At 41.4% G+C, this 15,712-nt stretch overlaps 1 protein-coding gene across 1 annotated transcript; it reads left to right on the forward strand.

Moving 5' to 3' along the window:
* Positions 1 to 1,388: 1,388 nt before the first annotated feature.
* Positions 1,389 to 12,744, forward strand: EIF2S2 (eukaryotic translation initiation factor 2 subunit beta). The gene is made up of 9 exons (XM_068700039.1): positions 1,389 to 1,567; positions 5,934 to 6,114; positions 7,078 to 7,181; positions 8,352 to 8,487; positions 8,811 to 8,911; positions 9,366 to 9,514; positions 10,382 to 10,438; positions 11,456 to 11,541; positions 12,275 to 12,744. Exons 1-9 carry the CDS (start codon positions 1,553 to 1,555, stop codon positions 12,448 to 12,450), a joined length of 1,005 nt encoding a protein of 334 aa, XP_068556140.1. The 5' UTR covers positions 1,389 to 1,552; the 3' UTR covers positions 12,451 to 12,744.
* The last annotated feature ends 2,968 nt before the right edge of the window (positions 12,745 to 15,712 follow it).

Raw genomic sequence — 15,712 nt, forward strand, 5'->3', positions numbered from 1 at the left:
CTGCCACTAGCTTTTCCTCTGGCGTTTCCCAAATAGTATGTATTCTGCATGTACAAAGTATCATGTTTTACTCATTAGACAGCCCAACTGGTGGAACTCTCAGGGTTGTAATCGCTCATCAAGTGTTGCTGACAAAGAAAAATGTGAACCTTACTCTGGGATCTATTAAGAAATCTGTTATGGATGGGGCATCGGGGGTAATTATGCTGCTCTATTTGGATCTGCCAAGGCATCAGATGCAAGTGCTGTGCCCAGGATTGGGCATTGCACTTAAGAAACACGTATGTTAGTAAGGTACAGAACAGAGCAAAGAAAATCAGAAGAGAAAGAAAAGACCTCTGAAAAAGGCTGGAGGGGCTGGATTTTGCACATTTTGAAAGAGAAGACATTGGGGACAGGACAGGAAAAGGCACAGCAGTATTGCAGAGTACCGTGGGTTGACACACCGCCAACAGTGACGCTCTGTGTCCTTGTGGGACATTACACCTGGCATTGGATTAAGTGGTAGCAACAACGATGAAATTTATCAGGCACTTGAGCAGGCTGCAGAGAGAACCTCTGTCCATGGTGGTTTTTAAGGACAGCTTAGACAAGTACTATGTGGGGTGACATAAACTATAGCTATCCTGTCCCGTGATAAGTGTTAAACCCACAGTATCCCTGTCACATAACAGCAAGTGACAAAGACACAAACGGTCTGAATTCCCAGAGGAAGGTGTTGGTATGGAATCAGGAGAGAAAAGTAGTATTAAATTTGGCTTTCAGAGTTTTTTTACAAAACATATTTTAGTTATGCTGGGAAAAGCTAAAACTGATCCTGTCCTCAGTACCTCCAGACTGATGGCTTTGTGCACAGAACAGGCTGGGTGCCATCATTTTGAACAAAGGCGAGCAAGAAAGGTAGACAAAAGGAAGACCAAAGATAGACAAAATGGCCAGTCTTTTCTTGCAGCTGATTAAAAAGTTAAATGATGTACTGTGCATAATCTCCAGCTAATGTAAGAATTATAGTTTAAGTTTACAGGACATACTAAGAAGCTATGGGGCTCCAGAAATGTAAATGGCCTGCAAATACTGAAATGTAAAACCCCTGTGGCAGAGGTTCTGCTGGTGGCTCTGCCTTAGCACTGCAGCTGGCATGGGACTGACGACCTGAAGGGTCTGAGGAACTGACTGAGGGGGATCTCAGCGGGGCGTGCAAGCGACTGGGGAAGGGCAGAGGAGACAGGGGGCGGCGGGCAGAGGCTGGAGGCGGGGCGATCCCAGTCCCCCCAGTCCCCCCAGTGGGTGCCTCAGGGCTGGGACTGGGGGGGGGAGGAAGGGGGGGGGCGCCGTGCCGGCCGCGCATGCGCAGCAGCATCCCGGCGGCTCCCGCCCGGCGCCGCGGCGGGGTGCGCATGCGCGGCGCTGCGGGGGAGGGGAGCGCTGATGCAAGAGGCGAGCGCGGCGGTCGCAGGCGAGGGCCGGCCGCGTCCCTGAGCCCCGCAGCTCCGCGCTCCCGGCCTCTCCTCGCCTCTTTCTCCTCCTCCGCCTCCCGCTGCCGGCCGCAGCCATGTCGGGCGACGAGGTGAGGCCCGGCGGTCGCCGCCGCCGTTGGGGGATGGGGGAGCCGGGCCCGAGGCCTGCGCCTCGGCCGCCATGTGGGAGAGCGGGCCTCAGGCCTCCGCCCCGCCGCACGGCCGGCGCCTCGCCCCCACCCCCCTCCTCACCGCCGGCCCCGGATTTGGGGGGGCCCGCGGCCGCCTCTGGAGGCGGGGACCGGGCCGGGGGCCGCCGCCTGGCTTCGGGCCCTGCCGGGCCTCTCCCTGCCGCGCCCAGGCCCGTGGAGGCGGGGGGGCTCCGGTCCTGAGGGGAGGCCCGGCCTCGCCCGGCGGTAGGGGGAGGGCCGGGGGGAAGGCAGGCGGCCCCCCCTGCCTGCCCCCCGCCGTGCCGGGCTCCTGGAGCGGTGCTTAGCGCGTGGCCTGGAGGCTCGGCTGCTTTTGGGGCTCGAGTATCTCGTCTTCTGACCTGAAAGCTGCTTCTCGACGGTTGATAACTGAAAGCTCTCCAGCTATGGTGGTTCCTTATGTACACGCTTAGGGAAGTGGACGTGCCAGTCTCTGAGGGTTTTTTCAGATGTTGTAGGGTTTGTGTGCTCTACCTTTAGTAACCTCATTTCAGGTGTTCTCCTGGGGAGACAGAGAGCTCTCCCTGCCTGAGGTTATGGGCACCCTGAGGGGTGACTGTTGGGAGCTGTGCTGGCAGAATCCATGGCATGGCTGCTCTTGGGCTTTTATCTTTTTGCTGGTGTCGCTTAAAATCCCTCTGTGGCTCTCCTCCATATGAGCAGAGCACAGTCACGCTAACCTTGGTGACAGGTGAGTCATACATAGTAAACAACAACTAGTGTACTTATTACTTTAATGGTAGCTGAGGCTGGTTTATTAAGCTGCTTGGAATGAATGTGCTGCATTTTTAGGCCTAATTGTGTGCCTGCAACTGCAGTTCTAATGTCTAGGTTAGGAAATTAGGACTCTTGCTTCAGCTACTTTCTATCTCAGATGCCCATAAGACCACAGAGCAGCTAGCCTACAACTTACTGGTTTAGATTTAGTTTGTGTCATTTAAATTATTTATACTGCATGATGCATTTGTTCTGATACTCACCTGGGATCAGGAATCTAGTGTAGTAAAGTTACATCTCTGGTTTGCTTTGTTTATCAGACTGACAGAATGAAGGTAGTAAAAGGTATGATGGTTGAACTGTCACTGTTAGGTCTTCTGAATAATGTGTGGGAGTGAGTGCATGTGCCTTCTGCAGCTGCTGGCTGTTAGGAGCTGATGTGGAGCTTTACAAGTGAGGGCTCTTTTCACAGTTCATGATCCTCGAAGTTGAAGGCACATAAATCTCAGTTAACAAATCTGCACCTTAAAACCTAGTCTAGGTGTTAGAAACCTTGGTTTGATTCACCTGCACAGCGTTCTTCTAAATATGGGCTCTGGACTGTGGCTTAAAACTTCCAGAGCTTTAAACAAAATGAAGCTTTCTGGTAGCAACATCTCCTGTCTGAGTGCTGCCCAGCAGCATGGTACAACCCAGGCAACATGAGGCCTGCCTCCAAGGGAGGAGAAAGGCAAAAGGCAAACCTGAAAGTGATGAGCAGTCCATTAACCTCTATTTATATGTAGTAGGGTTTTTAATAAGATATAAAATCCTACTTAACGATAAATGAAAGTTGTGTGGTTTTTTTTGTTGTTGTTTTTTCCTGGCCCAGTGGCTTTATGAAGCTCCAAGGAAATAATACTGGAAGATGCTGCGTTTTGAGCAGCAAGGGGGATTTAGGTGCTGATTGATAGAACAAAGTTATTTATCACAGAGGGCAGTACAGAACTAACTTTTTCAGTGTGGTGTTGCTGTGTGCTTTGTAGACATGCCTGTGTTTATTCAGACTAATGAGATGGGATTAATAGAACCTCCAGTAGAATCCCCAGCAGTTGCCACTGCAGTAGGGTATACACCGTGTATAGGGTGACATGGGCTTTTGTTTTAGGATTAGAGCTTCACAGTCCAACTTCCTTTTTTTTTTTTTTTTTCCATTGTCTTTCACTTGCTTGAATTTTGCAAGTTGGGATTTTGACTGTATAGACCTTTGAAATAAGGAATGGATACATGGAGTTGGATGTGAGAAAGAACCGTGGCTTACAGAAGGGGAAATCCTCGTGGGAATCTGATGTTGCGAGCAGAAACAGGATGGAAGTTTATATTCATTTCTGTATAGTAAAAGGCATGGGCTCTGGTGGTGTTTCTGGCAAAACACAGAATAGCCTGGTTATGTGGTTGGTCAGTTTATATCATGACTTCAATTATTTTTAAACTGTGCATGACCCAAGAATGCTCTTTAGTTTTTACTGAAGCTCTAGGTGAGCAAAATAATTCCGGTGAAGATCTTCTCAGCTTGTCTGACTTCTCTATTCAGTTTCCTCAGAGCAGTTAGCCTGTTATGATGAGGTCGGGGTTTGCAGAAGCATGGCTTGCCCTGCCTGGGTTTAGGTGGCATCTCTTTAGAGTCGAGCAGGCTGTCAGAGCCAGGCTCTGCAGGCCAATTGCTTTGGTTTTTCAGCCTTAAAATTACCTGCAGAGTCCAGAAGTTGCCCTTGCTTGTTAAACTCAGCTTAGTGTACTACTGGAGAACTTGTCTTTTGTAGACACAAGATACACTTTATGGCAGTTTGGGTTGAAAGCTGTTCTTATAAAGAGAGGGGTAATATTGGGGTACATGGAGTGGTTCCTTAGCAATTATTGCACTCAGTCTAAAACGTTATCTTATGTTTGCTTCTTCATAGAAGAAGGTATAGAAGTCTGAGGAGCCTTGTAAAGAAAGTGTCATCATGGAAATGGGTCATGATCCTGAAACAGGTGTTCATCTGGGTGTTCCCAAAGCTGTAGGCCCTTGCCTGTGCAGACAGTTTTCCTTCTGTTTCAGCAGAATCCAGAGGTTACAAGAGGAAGCCAGCAAACAGCGTAACCAGTTGTGAACATTCCTTGCTGTGCCTTTCCAGAGCATGATTCATACATGTGCATTGAGAGGGAAGCCAGCCAGCAGAACTTCCTTGAGAGCCATTCTAGCACAGCATGCACAGCTAAAGGCACACTTCATTTTGAAAGCCTCAAGCTACATTGTCACATACATGTAGCCACTTCTGGGTGTTTGAATCACAGCATCATTAAGTGCTTTGTGCTGCCCCTCAGCCTCAGTTCAGAGCTTTTATGAAACACGTAAGCTCCAGAAAATCAGAGTATCACAAGATTATCACATGCAGGAGAATGAGAAGTGTGAGGAAAAGAATGCTTTATGGACAGAGAAACTTGGAGGGTGTAACCAAACAAGAAGTTGCAGAGTTGCTCCTTTGAAATGGTTCTGTTGTCCTGAGTAAGAGCTTTTTATGACGCTGACTTGTAACTACCTGAAAGAACGCTTTTCAGCTATTAGAAAGTAAGACTCTCCAGTTTTTCTTAAGTATCTAAAATTGTTTGAAGCAGTAAGTATACACTATAGTGCAGAAAAACTGGCCAGATGTAACAAAACTGATGGGTAGGTAAGATGTCAAACTTGCATCTTAAAGAAAAGTAGCAGGAGGCAATCCTGTGTTGGAAGACTTGAAGAACTTGTGTTGATTGTCTCCGGTAGTTAGGTAAAGAATAGATTAAAAGTCATTCTTGGGGTTAGTGCTTTCCTCGTGGACATTCCAGCTGAATTAAGCTGCTTTCTTAGTTAAAGAATCAAACAGCTTTGAGATGAGACCTCTGCTGCTTCATAGTGCTAGGAGCTGACACCAGCCTGGCTGTATCACCAGGCCCTTCTGAGTTTCTCCTAGTCCTAAGCATTTTTGTTGAGATGGCTTTTGGTAAGACTTGCCCTTTTAATACATCTGGAAATTAACGTGTTCTGCGTGATAGATGTTCTTACTCTTTGTTTTTGTGATGCTGAATGGTACAGTGATTTCTTCGTGGTCTGTCTTCAGTGTAGGAGTCCAAAACGGTAATAACACAGGGAAGTAGCTACTTTGTCAAAGATTCACAGCCTTATTATTCTTTCAGCTGAACTCCTACATAGATAGTAGGAAACTTGAAGAAAGCATAACTGTTGTGAGAAAAGTGGCAGAAGTTTGAAACTGTTGAGCATCATTGTAACTTTTTCTTTCCTTGTAACTGGTCTCCTTAGTTGTGCCTTGGAACAAAACCAGTGGTGATAACACTGAGGCTCACTGTTTTGGAGTCAGTTCACTTGTATTGCTTTGCCACAGATCAAGAAAAATCCCAGGCTGAGCTGAAAGCCTGGTTAACATTCCTTCTGTTAACCAAACAGAAGGAATGTGGAGAGAAACCTAAAGGTGTTAAAAATGTTAATTGGTGGGTGGTAATTACGCTGCTGATGAACTCTTGACTTTTACAGATGATTTTTGATCCTACTATGAGCAAGAAGAAGAAGAAAAAGAAGAAGCCGTTTATGTTGGATGAGGAAGGAGGGGATACACAAACAGAAGAGACTCAGCAGTCAGAAACAAAAGAAGTTGAACCAGAGCCAACAGAAGACAAAGATGTTGAAGCAGATGAAGAAGACAGCAGGAAGAAAGGTAAAATGAATCTACGTAGATGAACTCTGAAAGGTAGTTCTGTATTTTGATAGAAGCCTCCTTTCAGGAGTGTGTCATCATAATGTATGGTGCTGGGCTCCTAGTTTAAGATCTTGTTTAGATCTAGTTTAAGATACTCTGCCTATTTGAAAAGCGTATTTCGCTTGTACTGCCTAAAGCCCCATTCACAAACATAGAGCAAGTGACTAGCAGCTTATGCAAATTCTGCTTTCCTGACTCAGACAGAATCTCTTGTATGTGACAGTGAAAAAAGGAGCTCAAAAATAGTTATCATGAAGCTTAAAATCTTCCACATGCAGTTGTTGCAATAATTGCACAATTCTGGCATTATTTCACTTCAACAATTAAGCTGTAGTGTGAATTACAGAAATATGGTTAAAAGTGTTTCTATTTTTTTGGACAAGTGTGAATGCAACTAGGCTGCTACTCAGAATCTGTTTGGAAATATGTTTCTGAGTGTGTGTGTGTGTATATATATGATTTTGCTTTTTAGATTGAGGCCAATGCCATTTCAGGATGACCTGATTAAGGGAATGCTGTTGAATTAAATCCTTTTTTGATAAAATTGGCTCCTGCTGTAGACCAAAGAAAATAAACATAACTCCTGCAGTTTTCTATTCACTTTTTTTTTGAGCATTTCTACAATAATTGCAGAAGCATCTAATTTCTCTTGCACAGCACAAAGAAAGATTAAACAGGTAAAAATAAGAAAATGCAGATACAAGTACAAGATACAGAAACTGTAAAATAGTGCTGAGGTATCGGGGTAGAGGGGAATGATCTGTTGAAAACCGGAAGGATATCTGTAGGGGCTACAGATCATTGCTTATGTCTTGCTGTAATGTTTTGAAGGCACTGGATGTGCGTTGGAAACCTTACTATCTGAACTCTTATTACAGTTACTAATATCTGGACTACTTTTGCTTATCCTTTGTTTTTTAGATGCAACAGATGACTTGGATGATTTAAACTTCTTCAATCAAAAGAAAAAGAAGAAGAAGCCAAAGAAGATATTTGATATAGATGAAGCGGAAGAAGGCGTAAAGGTCTGTTTACATAACAAGGCCATTTTATCTATTGTCAAGTAACTTTCCTGCTTTTCTTTTCTGGAGATTGACGTTGCAGGAACTGTTTTGAGTCTGCCATTATATCCTGGTGCAGTTAATAGTGAAACTTGTTTCACAGTGTCCTTCATGTATAGTAGGTTCTGCTGAGTATGTTTGTATGTAAGGGCTTTTTGCCTGGAAATGAGAAAAAATTAATTGATATGCACAATAAGCAAGTAATTCCGCAGTCAGTAATAAGGGTTGATTAGCATCAAGGTAACTGTCTTCTGGGGTGAGAGAAGAAAATGATGTCAGAAGCCATGCACAAAACAGTCCTCTACAAGCCAACCCTTCAAATAAAGGGTATATATCTGCTAAGAAATCTGTTCTTACTCTCGTGTTTTCTTTAGAAATGATTGGCTACTGTTATGTATTTCAGTAGGTGTACAAGATATGTTTACTCTGCTCAAGTTTTATTCCAAGTCATAATTCTGGATCACATGTCAGCGTAACTGGGAAGCCCAGACAGCAAGAGGGCAGAGAAATGTTACGCTACATGTAAAGCTATTCTTAGATTCTGCCTTTTGAGGAAGAAAATGCTCCTCTGATCTGTCCTGGACAGGCCAAAATGGTTGCTGTGTTTTCTGTAAGTGCAGAAACATACCTGCATCCATGAAGGAATTGTGACACCAAATTGAACTGGCTGCAGGTGTCACAGCTTTGCCTTATGTCAGTGTCTGACACATAAGGTGTTTTGTTCCCTAGTGCCCAAATGTGGCTGATTCCTTTAGCTAAGTATAGCGTGACCTTGTTCTTGACCAGCCAGAAGTTAACTGGAAGATTGTGTTGATTACCTAATAGGAAACCAAGTATTACAAAGGAAGTAATGTAGACTAAGTTTTAATACCTAACTGCACTGTTACATGTTAGGTGCATGTACCCCATTGTATCTCAACTTGACGTTTAAAAATCTGTCCCTTTTTTCATGTGTTGTACTGCAGTGCTATATTCAACATATTACAGTTTCTGTTCTTACTTATTACGTTTCAGGATCTTAGTGGATAATACTAGCGTTCGTCTAGTATAGTGTGCAACTGGTATAATTTCTAATGTTGTGGTATAGAGATTTGTTTAATACTGTAAATTATATATATATATTTTTGTTTGTAGGACTTAAAAATTGAGGGAGATGTGCCAGAGGTAGTAGAACCTGAAGATGACCTTGATATCATGCTGGGCAATAAGAAGAAGAAGAAAAAGTATGTGAAGTTTCCAGATGAAGATGAGATAATGGAGAAGGATGAAGGTAAAAGTATAATGTAGCCTGGGAGATGTTGAAAATTTTATGTAGTCCATGTTATAGGTGAATAAGTTCTGTTGAAGTATCTTTTGGTTTCAAAATTAATTTTGTTACTTTTACCAGTCACGATTATCAAAATAAAAAAAAATCTTCTGTAGAAGTGCTGTATGAATTCACCGTAAGTGCTGGTGTCTCTTCTAGGCAGACAAACAGGGAACACTTCTGTCACTGTCTTAGTAAAATCTTTTGATACACTTTTTAGAAATGTACACGCAAGGTTAAAGAAATACTTGTTTTTCTTAATGAATCCTAAACAACTTTCTTTACAGCTTTTGAAGATGAAGATAGCAAAAAAGATGATGGAATTTCTTTTAGTCTTCAGTCAGGACCTGCGTGGGCAGGCTCAGAAAGGGACTACACATATGATGAGGTAATGTTAAAAGGCTTTTGAAGTATTTTACATGTTAAAGTGCTCTGGCAGTGCAGAGCCTTGTGTTTGTGTATCCCATTTCCTACTTAAAACTAAAGATCTTACATTCAGAAGCACATGATCAGAAAAATAACAGAAAGCACATCTGTTGTCATAGTTAGTTTTCACATAAAGCAATATTAAAATGCCTCTGAAAGCACACTGAGGTACTTGGACATTATAAAGTAAACCTCTGTGAAAACAGCTTCTATCTTCTGCATTTAATACAACTTTAAAAAAAAGTGTGCATTGAAAAGCTTATGGGGAAGTGTTAATAGACAAAGACTATCTAATATTCATTGCCTCTAAACATCTGAGGTAGCATTAACAGTGTACTTCAGCATGAATGTCTTATGAATGTCTTACATGTCTCAAATGATGTGAACCACCTCCCCCCCCTTTTTTTTTTTTGCAGTTACTCAATAGGGTATTTAACATCATGCGGGAAAAAAACCCAGATATGGTAGCTGGAGAAAAACGGAAATTTGTCATGAAGCCTCCGCAGGTCGTAAGAGTAGGGACCAAGAAAACATCTTTTGTCAACTTTACAGATATCTGCAAATTGTAAGTTTTACTCTTAATATTTCCCAGGAATAGTGGAATTTTCTGTGCTGTTGGCTGTTGAATGAATGCTTTTTGGAAACCACAAAAAAAAAAAACAACAAACAACAAAAAAACAACAGTGACAAACCAAAGTGAAAGCTGTTCCAATCATGCTGTTCTTTTCCTCTATTATATATGTGAAAGGTATTTATGAAGGTGATTTATTGAGACAACTTCAAACTTTATACATACCAAAATGGTAGGTTTGTTTCATGGGCCTCAGGGACTGAAACCAAACCTAAAGCTCTTTTGAGTGCTCTCACTTCTAGAAGTGTGTGTGGTTTGGTATTCAGTGGTGTTTATTTGCAAGACTTGGGTTGGGATGGATGGTAGGGGTGAATTCTGATCTTCAGGTGAACTTCAAATACTGTTCTCTTGGTAAATAGCATGGAGTTCAGTATTTTTTTTCCCCCTATGCTTTCTCTATCTGAATATTTCTTGTGAAGTCAGTTCTATTATTTGTGGGCACTTCTAGGAATGTCTATCTGATTTTGTAAGCAAGGACTTTTCTAGCACAATTATATGGAGGACCTGGGTAATATACCAAACGAAGGGCACTGGGAGTGTGGTGAGGGTTATGAGTGGAAAATCTGAAATACAATTCTCTCATTTTAATTAGAGAGTAATTACTGAAATTGTGCTTTCTGTTTTGTGGACTGTGAAGCTTTGATCCTTAGTTCGTTGTCTGCATATGCTCTTTGGTACAGACCCTATGGCACTGCCCTTCCAAACTTTGTACTTTAAGATCATTTTAACCTACCATCCCTGTATAGATATCAAATTTCTCTGAAGGAGGGAGGTTTAAAAATATCCATACTTTATTTTTAGATTACATCGTCAGCCAAAACATCTCCTGGCGTTTTTGTTGGCAGAATTGGGTACAAGGTAAGGCGATTGGGCTGTGGGTGTGCATATTTGTAGGAAGCAATGACAACATAGTTGCCATTGAACATCAGGCTCTTCTTCCCTGCACCCAGATGCTGTGCTGGGTGATTGAGGAGACACCATTTCACAGAAGAGGTACAGAGGCAAGCTATAAGTCCCAGGGAACAGTTTGGATAGCACTTCAAATTCCTTGTCTGGGACCTTTCTCCAAAAATGATCTGATAGCAGTGCTGTTTGTCTCAATTGGTGAGGATGGCTATTTGGCTCCTGTTTGACTTAAGCCGTAGGATTGCTGAGGAAGAGAGAATGCCTGCCTGCCTCGGGGAAGTTTTGAGGGCATGTAGCTAGTTATTCTGTTTAATGCCACAGTTAAATCCAGTTGTCTTAGCATAAAAGCTGTTTTGTTGCTTTTAAATGCTTTTGATAAAAGATCTTACTCTGTGACAATGTACTCTGGTTGTCTTTATTTCTGTCTCAAAGATAGTAAAATAATGTTATACATAGATGTACAGAATCAAGCTATCTAATTGCAATGTGGTTATAACAAATGCCTTTTACTCTAGACATTGAGATCTCTTCGGCTTCAGATAACTTAAACAAAAACTTAGAAACTGTGGTCTGAAAAAACATTTAATTTATTACATCAGAATGGCTAGAAAAGGATTGCAGTAGTATTCTACCTTAGTAGAGTTGTCTCGGTCATTTCTTTGAGACAAACAGATGGTTGTTCTCAATTCTGTACATTTCTCCTGGTAGGGCAGCTTAACTATGAGGCTGATCTCTGCTGGAGTCTGCTTTTATTGTAATGAGTTATATTTGGGCAAAACTTTGTACAGGTTTTCAACTGCTGTCAGAATTTTACATATTTCTCTTTTTCCCCGCAATGTAATTCTGGCTTGATCTTACCTTAAAGAATGCCTCAGTTAACTTGCTTCAAGTGGCTGACTTCATATACTTTTTTTATTTGATGTCTTCTGCAAATCAATTATTTCAAACTTCATTTTTCTTTTAAATTAGTGGCTCAATAGATGGTAACAACCAACTTGTAATCAAAGGAAGATTCCAGCAAAAACAGATAGAAAATGTCTTGAGAAGATATATCAGTAAGTATAACTCCACTTTCCGCTACACATTTTTCTAATGACCAGAGGCCCGTGTGTGGGCCAGCATGCCCCTCTGCATGTGTGCATGCTGTAGAGGTTCTGTGCTAACAAACTATGACTTTGCTGTTTTGTGATGGAATAATGCAAGTGAAGGATACATATACATAACTATATGGTTATACCTTATAGTGAGCACTTAGGACATACTCTGTCCTGGTGCAGAGGTGTACCAAGGAAGACAGAGTGGCTGAAAACTGCTTTCATCTGACATTAACTTCTTAGTTTTAATGAGGACTATGGAAAATAATGGTAATTATTACTCTTAGTCTGTTGTACATATTAGTTAACAGACTGTGCTTGCAGTTAATATGCAACAAAATGCTGTTTCAGACAGTGTTGTCTGTGTAAGAGTTGCTGACATGTGGGAATGCTTTTTCAGCAGAGTAAGTCATGGAAAGCCAGTGGGAAGCCTTAGCTAGTTATTACTTCTTAAAACACTGGTGTCAGGGCACAATGTACCAGATGTACAAAACCTACTCTTTGTTAACTTAGGAACAAGGAAGTATTCTTAGTCTATGTGAACCTCTGTGACTTTCATAGTAAGCCACTTCTAAGTCAGTAGTTGAATTTGAACATCCTTTTAAGACAACTGTTAAACTAAAGGCTGAAGAAGTGATTTTTTTTCTGATGGTAATGCATTTTTTTTAACTGCAACTTAATTCCTTTCTTGCAGAGGAATATGTCACCTGTCATACGTGTCGGTCACCAGACACAATCCTACAGAAGGACACCAGATTATATTTCTTGCAGTGTGAGACCTGCCACTCTCGCTGCTCCGTCGCCAGCATCAAAACTGGTTTCCAGGCTGTCACAGGCAAGAGAGCACAGCTCCGTGCCAAAGCTAACTAGTTTGCTAATCAACACTGGATTTTGCAAAGTGTTCTGGGGAGATATGACTGGACAGGTTTACAATCGGAATGGATTTACCATTGTATTAAAACAAGATTGTAAAAACTACAAGAAATTTGGCTTTTGATTGGTCTGTGAAATCCTTGCAAGATGCAGATCCTCAAGCTGTTCACATACATTTGCTCATTGAATATATTTTACCAACTATAAAGAACGTGATGGGAAAGGAGGTGCTTTTTAATCCATTCAGACTTCTGTAAAACACAAGATAAATTAAAGATACTGTAACAGTGAGTGTCTTCGATTTGGATTTTTCCTTCAGTTTCCTATTTAAACAATTGATGGGAATGGTTGGTGTGTTGTCCTTTCAGATCATGTCACTGAACTATGCCCAATACTCAGATAGAAGTTTAAGGTTATTTTGCCTTTGTGTGATGGCTGATTTCTAGGTAGGCTATTATTAAACAGAGAAACCGTTCACAAAACAAGGATGATACTCCAACATGAGAACTGCTTGTGCTTTTATAGCTGCATTAGTATGGGAACACATTTTGCACAGAAAGTGACATAAAGACAGGTTGATGCTGCTTTATAAGGCAGAATAAAGCTTTGAGCTAGTTCAGACACCATATTGATGCTGAATCTTAACACGGGATTGATAACACAATTGCTGTATTGTAAGCTTTCATAGTGTCATAGTACTAAATTTTGCAGTTTCTAATAGAAAAATGTTTATATTTCTTAAGTCCTGCACTCTTTACCACTTTAAAAAAATATCTAAATGCAGCAAAAGAAGATTGTAGGAAACATTGTTATATGATGGCTGCAACACAGTTATATATATCTTGAATTTAACAGAAGATACTGCCAAGTAGTTTGTATTCCAAATTAACGCATTGACATCTTTTGATTATAAAACATACTTATCTCTGCTAGCAGTCAGTATCTGTAATCTCTAGGGGACGTGCATAGTGCTGTCCTGACTAGTTTTTTAGTGCTGAAAAAAAAAATTGTTACAGCTGCCAAGTGTGAAGATACAAATGGGGAGTGAAATCCCTTATGAGTACTGTAATGGGGGGGAATAGAAGTCAACTGTCGTTTAACCACTCCTTGAAACAGTGCAGGGTTAGGATAAGGTGCAATAGCTCAGGAGTGCTGACACCCATCCCTGCAGGTAAGCAGAGTAGCGTCCTCCCCAGAGAAAATGGTGGTCATTTTGAACATGATTCATCAAATAACAGAAACAAAGGTTTCTACCAAGTTTTAATCTTTGTATGTATGTTAATACACAGCACAGTTTTTCTGGGAAGTCACTTGCTATTTGAAAACTTGACAGCACTGCAAGGCAAAAATCAAAGTTTTATAGTTGGTTTCTTAAAAGCATTTTGAATTTCAAGTGAGCTATAACAAATGTTGGATGTATCTTTAAGTGAATAAAGCCAGGATCAGTGCCTCTTGTAACATTATTGTTGTATTCTTTGGTTTTGTTTCTTTTTTTTTTTCCTCTCTAGCAAATAGCCTCCTACTTGGAAGTAAAACTTCTTGGAGAAGTGTTAGATGCCTTCTTTCAGTGGCATGCTGTTGGGCACACTGAAATAGCTAAAGAACAATGCTTCTGTTTTTACATGTATGCTTTCCTGGGTCAAATACCTTTATTGTCCTTTTTAAAGAACTGTTGCCTTTTAAAAAAAAAAAAAAAAACACAGTATGGCCTTGAGCTGGTACTGTGTTCTAGTATGTTAAATACAAAATTTGACTTCGTTGTATTTGGATCAAAAAGATTATGTTAATGAAGAAGTAAATCACTGTTCAGAGCTGTCATGGGAGGTCTCCTGGTGTCCTGGTGAGTACAGATGCTTTATAGGTGTATTTTGGGCGTCTTCATGAAAACGTGAAGGCATTGGTTTTGGTGACTAATATTTGGCTGAAGTATCTCGAGGTGTGGACTTCAGTTTACTTGTGGAGGAACTTCACTGGCACATGAAAAGTCTTCTGTCTAAGAGCAGTTTTTAGATTTAAAACACCAATAATAAAAGGAAAAAAAAAAACTTTCCCCAGTGTATGTTCAAAACCAAATATAGTCCTCTGTATGTGTTGTATGCATATTACTGTTTGCCAGACTGCTGTGTTTGAAGTGTAGTCACATGTTCAGAGGCAGAAAAAAAATAAGGTTATGTGTTTCTGCTTATTGTGAGCAAGCAGCTTAGGGATGGATTTTGTAACAGAGCAAGGTGGTAGCTTTGCCTTGGGACTGCGTGGAGTATTTGGCTGCACACAGTTGTTTCTCCATCATTTCCTCTTTATGAGTTAAAACTTGGCTGTATGGAACTGGTGAAGGTGTGGGAACTAGATTTTTATTTGGCAGTCACAGACTGTGTGGAGCAGAATAAAATCCCTGTTTTAATGGGTTGGGGAAGAGCTGGGGAGCTAACCACACTGGTACCGGACCACGCTGGTACAGCTGGCTTGCTTCTCTCCACATCTGCTGTATTGTGAGTCATACACCTCTAAATAATCTAAGCTATTGCAGGTCTCTTCATCAGTAAAGATGCAACACATCTTCCAGCCCAAAACAAGAAAAAGAGTCTTGAAACACATCACTGGAGATCCTGGGAGAACTGCAAAGGGGTCGTTTTCTGGTCAGTTGGACTAAAATATACTGATATCCTTGTAAGAGAAATAATGGCTTTATAATACACTTGCCAAGTAAACACTATCTCCCTTGTGCAGACAAGGAGTTGGAATTTGAAGACTTTAGTGACTTGAGCAAGGTCACTTTTGTAATCAGTGGAATGAAAACAGGCGTAGTTCCCTGGTTTGCTGCAAGGGGGGTGGAATAAGCTTCCTCTGAGGTCACCTGGCTCAGTTGTGCTGAACTAACTACTGTGAAGAAAATCAGTGGGCCTAACTGCTTTTTAATGGAAGCTTTTGGTCAGAGAGGATTTAAAGCAGTGTATTTATTATAGCCTTAAATGGTATAAAGAAGCGTGAAGAAGCAGCATTATAAGTTCTTGTGTGTGAAATTTCTGGTCATGTATTGTATCCTCTGGTCATACACACTGTACCCTGAAATCCCCAGTTTGTGTCAGTGTGGGGCTTGTTGGACAGGGAAGCTTGGTCAGCTAGGGTGATGGGCAAGGAAAAGAAAATGCAGACTTGAAGGATGCTGAAAAGAAAAATACTGCCTCAGACTTGAATTGGCTTTTCTTTTCCAGAAGAAGAACATTGTTTCCCTTCTGCTTGTGACTATACCAGCAGATTT

This window comes from Anas acuta, chromosome 16 (assembly GCF_963932015.1).
Source record: "Anas acuta chromosome 16, bAnaAcu1.1, whole genome shotgun sequence".
Lineage (NCBI taxonomy): Eukaryota > Metazoa > Chordata > Aves > Anseriformes > Anatidae > Anas > Anas acuta.